This window comes from Sus scrofa, chromosome 2 (genome assembly GCF_054392235.1).
Source record: "Sus scrofa isolate SSC_HxYL_T2T_F1_AM1 chromosome 2, Sscrofa_HxYL_maternal_Yorkshire_Landrace_v2.0, whole genome shotgun sequence".
Taxonomy (NCBI): domain Eukaryota; kingdom Metazoa; phylum Chordata; class Mammalia; order Artiodactyla; family Suidae; genus Sus; species Sus scrofa.
This window is the reverse complement of record NC_139384.1, coordinates 112,766,390-112,770,802: the sequence shown is the minus strand read 5'-3', so window position 1 is coordinate 112,770,802 and position 4,413 is coordinate 112,766,390. Positions and strand designations below refer to the sequence as shown.

At 51.4% G+C, this 4,413-nt stretch overlaps 1 protein-coding gene across 1 annotated transcript; it reads right to left on the bottom strand.

Moving 5' to 3' along the window:
- Window positions 1-1,080: 1,080 nt before the first annotated feature.
- GPR150 (G protein-coupled receptor 150) lies at window positions 1,081-3,628 on the bottom strand. Its single transcript, XM_003123768.5, has one exon. The coding sequence runs from the start codon at window positions 2,943-2,945 to the stop codon at window positions 1,650-1,652; it is 1,296 nt and encodes a 431-aa protein (XP_003123816.2). The 5' UTR covers window positions 2,946-3,628; the 3' UTR covers window positions 1,081-1,649.
- Between the last annotated feature and the right edge of the window lie 785 nt (window positions 3,629-4,413).

Genomic DNA, 4,413 nt, shown 5'->3' with positions numbered 1-4,413 from the left:
AATTGTGCATGGATGATTTTGTATCTTTACTGCATATATACCTTTACTGGTGAGCCTTGTCATTTGTGGAATTTTTGTTTCCTGTTGCTGTCTTTTCTTTTCTGCCTAGAGAAATTCTTTTAGTATTTGTTGTAAGGCTGGTTTAGTGTTGCTGAATTCTCTCAGCTTTTGCTTATCTGTGAAGGTTTTGATTTCTCCTTCAAATCTGAATGAGAGCCTTGCTGGGTAGAGTAATCTTGGTTGGAGGTTTTTTCCTTTCATCATGTTAAGTATATCATGGCACTCCCTTCTGAAGATTTCTTTTTGTAAATATTTTATACCTTCTATCTATGCCTAACTCATATGACGAATTAATCAGCAAATTGTGTGTGTGCCTACTATGCATCAAACATTACGTGTTTGAGATATACCAGTGAACAAAACAAAGACAGCCCCCAAAAACACTGGCTTGGCAAGTGAATTTTACCAGCCATTTCCCCTTTTGACATCTTAGTCCTGCGTTTGTGCGTAACAGGAAACACTATAATGGAAAGCCTGCGGATTCTCAGGTGAAAGACACTGGTAAACACAGGACTATTTGTTTAAGTGCTGCCACTTCTCTCCAGAACCAAGGACAGTAAGGAGGAGGAGGTCACTAACTAAATCTGCTCTGTGAACTTTTTCTCAGCAATCCACACCAATAGGCATTGCCCTTTTTTTTTTTTTTAAGATATACATATATATATATATCTCATTGGAAGGTTGCAGCTGTCATCCTAGCTGCAAATCTCCCTAAAGCTGCGCCTGGGACAGTGAGCCCCGCTCCTGTGCACCTCCCAGGTGCTTCCCTTTTCTAATTTGCTGAGGATTTTGTGCTGAGATGCTCCACCTGTGCACAGCAGCACAGCTGTAGAGGCTGATCTGGGCACAGGAACAATTCCCTACAGAAACCGGGCACATTTGAAAGGTTCAAAAGGAAGCTTTTTTGTCTCCCTCCTACAATCCCAGCTTCTGAAGCGGAAGCTGATGGGAAATAAAAGCCACGGTTCTTTTCTTCTGAGAAAACACATTACCATGTTAAAAAAAAAAAAAAAGCCCTAATTGCTCTGTAGGAAATGTTTTTATTTTACAAACACTATGTGGCTCTGAAGTGACAGCAAGATTACATTTCTGACAGTATCACTGGTACGATTTCTAGGCTCCTCAGGGAGAGCAGTGTGAGGATAGTCCTCTCTGAAAGGCAAATTCTCTGGTTCCCAAAGGTATCCTTGACTTAAACACGATCCGAAATAAGTAAAAACAGATGATAACAAAGCAAATAATGAAAGCTTGCCAATTTAGCTAAAACAAATGATCTTATCCAGAACACTTTGGGAGTGAAAAAGAACTGCAGAGATAATTCTGTAACTTTGCTTTTACAACTTCCCAATGGCTCACTCTCCAAATGGGGGAAATATGAGAGGAACTAGAAAGGAGAAAACCTGGAAGAGTGTAGAAAAAATAAAAACATTAGAAAGAAATATAATAGGGGCGTGGAGGACGAGGACAGCTTCAGCGTAAAGCTCTTGGAGACTCGCTTGCCCCTTGTGATCTAGACAGACCCAGGCCAGCCTCGGTGTACCGTGGAGGCGGTGCTGCGGGGGCAGATGACTTGTCTGATCATCCAACACCTAGAAGATGCTTTCGCAGGAACAGGGCAGCGGCCGGGGCCGCGGAGGGGGTGGGCGCAGGTAGCCCTCCTCCGGCTGCTCCCGCCGAGCGTGGTGATAATGCGGGTGAGGCCAGCGGTGGCGGTGGAGTGCCTGGTGGCCCAGGGCCCCCTCGTCGTCCTCCGCGGTTCCCTCCCACGGGCAGCACACTGCGGCCAGGCGCCTCCGCAGCCGCCGCCGGAGCTGGCAGTCGCCCGCCTGAAAGAACAGGTAGACGAAGGGATCAAGAGCGCTGTGGGCCACCGCCACAAGGCGCAGCGCCACCGCCAGGTCCTCGGCCTCCCAGTCTCCCACGGGTCTAGACGACCACGTGGCCGCCAGCCAGGCGGCGAAGTAGGGCAGCTCGCACCCCATGAACAGCAGCGTCAGCACCAGGCTCATCTTTAGGCTCTGGACCTTGGCGCGGGGCAGCGCGTTGGGCGTGGGGGTTCGGCCAGGACTGGCGGATCTAGGCGCTGCTGAAGATGGGGTTTGGGCCGGACGCTGCCGCCAGGCACAGAGCAGGCGGCTGCCAGCGACGCCCATGACAGCGACCGGCGCCAGGAAGCCCGCGACGGCCTCATAGAGCGCGTAGACCATCAGGTGCCAGTGCGGCAGCAGCGCGAAGATGTCATGGCAGCGACGCTCCCCTGGCCAGGCGCGGGCAGACGGGGGCTCGGCAGGCGGCGGCGAGGGGGCGCCCCCGCGCACCACGAAGGCTGAGGGCAGAGCCAGCAGCAGCGCCAGCAACCAGCCCAGGGCAGTGAGGGCGCGCGCGGGCAGCGGCAGGCCCTGTGGACGGCGCACGGCGCGCTGGCGCTCTAGCGCGATGAGCGCCACGAGGTGGGCGGAGGCGCTTCGGCCCGACGCCCGCAGCAGCTGCACAAAGCGGCAAGCCAGGTCGCCCGCGGCCCGGCGCGGCCCCCACAGTTCCCAGGCCAGCTGCGACAGCGCAGTGCCCCCACACGCGTACAGGTCGGCCAGGGCCAGCTGCACCAGCAGGAAGTCCATCTTGCGACGCTTGGGACCTGCCCAAGGCCCGCCACCGCCGCACAGGCGGCACAGCACCGTGGCGTTGCCGGCCACCGCCACCACCAGGATGACCCCCAGGAAGACCAGGCGGACGCGGCGGCTGGGCGGCCCGGGTGGCGGCGGCGGTGGTCCCGGGACGGGGGATCCCTGTTCAGAAGTCAAGTTGAGACCCCAGCTCAGCGAGATGGTTTCGGAGAGGTTGGGCGCCGGCGACGAGGAAGTTGAGGGGCTGAAAGGATCCTCCATCCTTCGCCTGGAGGAAAAGGAGGTACCGAAGAGGGCAGGAAGGGCGCGGGAAACCAAGGTGGAGGCGAGGTTGCGCGGGGCGCGACGCCGGGTCTAGGAGTTCGCAAAGTTAGTTGAAAACGCACACGCACAGAGGGAGATGGATGTGGGTAGCTTTAGCGCTTACTTGTTTTTTATAGGTTGTCCTCGTCATTTGTCACTCAAATGAGGGTTGTACACTAGAGGGACACACATGATTTCTCTTCTCCACCTTTCTTTCCGTGTCTCCCCTCCCAATTCCGGAGGATCCCCTTCCAGTCTCTGCGGCGGCTCCCTCGCTGCCCTCGCAGCGAACCACTAGGCTCTAGGAACCTCTCCCTTTCTCTGTTTACATGTGGAGCAAAGCTGGACAGAGGGTCATTTTGCCTGGCCATTGTAAAGGCTCGAGTTAACCTGGGACCGGAACACCGGAGGGGAAGGTCCTGACTGAGATTTTACCTCTCAAAATGGTTTCAGATTGCCCTTAGGAAAAAATAGAAAAGGCACTGGTTTTGATTAATTAAAAAAAAAAAAAAAGATTTGAAATGTCATGGATCTTCACCAGCGTGAGAAAAACAAGAACACAAGAACACAGTCTTTTGAGCAAAGAGGAGCCCAGTAGATGAATCTCTTTCTGGCCAATAATGAGAGTATTTTACTTGGAGAGAACTAAAGTCAAGGTTGTTGCTTGGCAATTACGAGTAGCAATGGTCTGCAGACTGTTTCAAATACCCCTGATTACTAGAAACAGTGGATCACAGCTGCTCTCGGTGATGTAAATTTTATTTTATTAGTCTGAAGAAGGCATTAATAGGTTTTATGCAAACAGTAGTACATTTATTGCTTTTCTCCTAATATTTTCACCCAGTGATGGATGTGTCATCATTGCTTTTCATTCTCTTGATTCTCTTTTCTAGCAGATGGGAGGTTGCTAGGAGGGACTACGCCTCCAATAAGCCTAGAGAAAAGGTGACTAAGAAAATGATAAGGCGGCCAATTTTTAAAAAAGAATTCCAAGTGACAGGAAATGGTTTAGATTAAATGCTATCTTTTTTATTTTAGCTATACGTCCTCACAAACACATCTTAGTTTTCCTGTTGGAAGCATCAATTTGTCTTTTATGCACCCTCCACATTAATCACGGTTAAAGTACGCTTCCTGTGCTTCCTGGCCTGGGCGTCTGCTGGGGTTCACATTCCCAGGCTGAGGAAGCAGTTGACTGTCTAAGATGCACAGGATGGGATGGTTTGGTGGGTGCAGCAGACAGTCCTGCCAGTTGCTGTAGGAATCTCATTTCCTAAGCTGTTGTCCTTTGGCCAGAGATCTTTGTCATTTTTATTACATCCCCACTGCCTGGCACTGGATCTGACACATAGCAGGTATCAGTAAATATGTTTTGAGTTGATGAATGAATGGATATGTGATGCATTTCAGATAATTTTGAGCAAGT

What these genes read in the sequence shown, in the direction of transcription:
- GPR150 (XM_003123768.5), bottom strand. Translation starts at nt 2,945, where the DNA reads ATGGAGGATCCTTTCAGCCCCTCAACTTCCTCGTCGCCGGCGCCCAAC.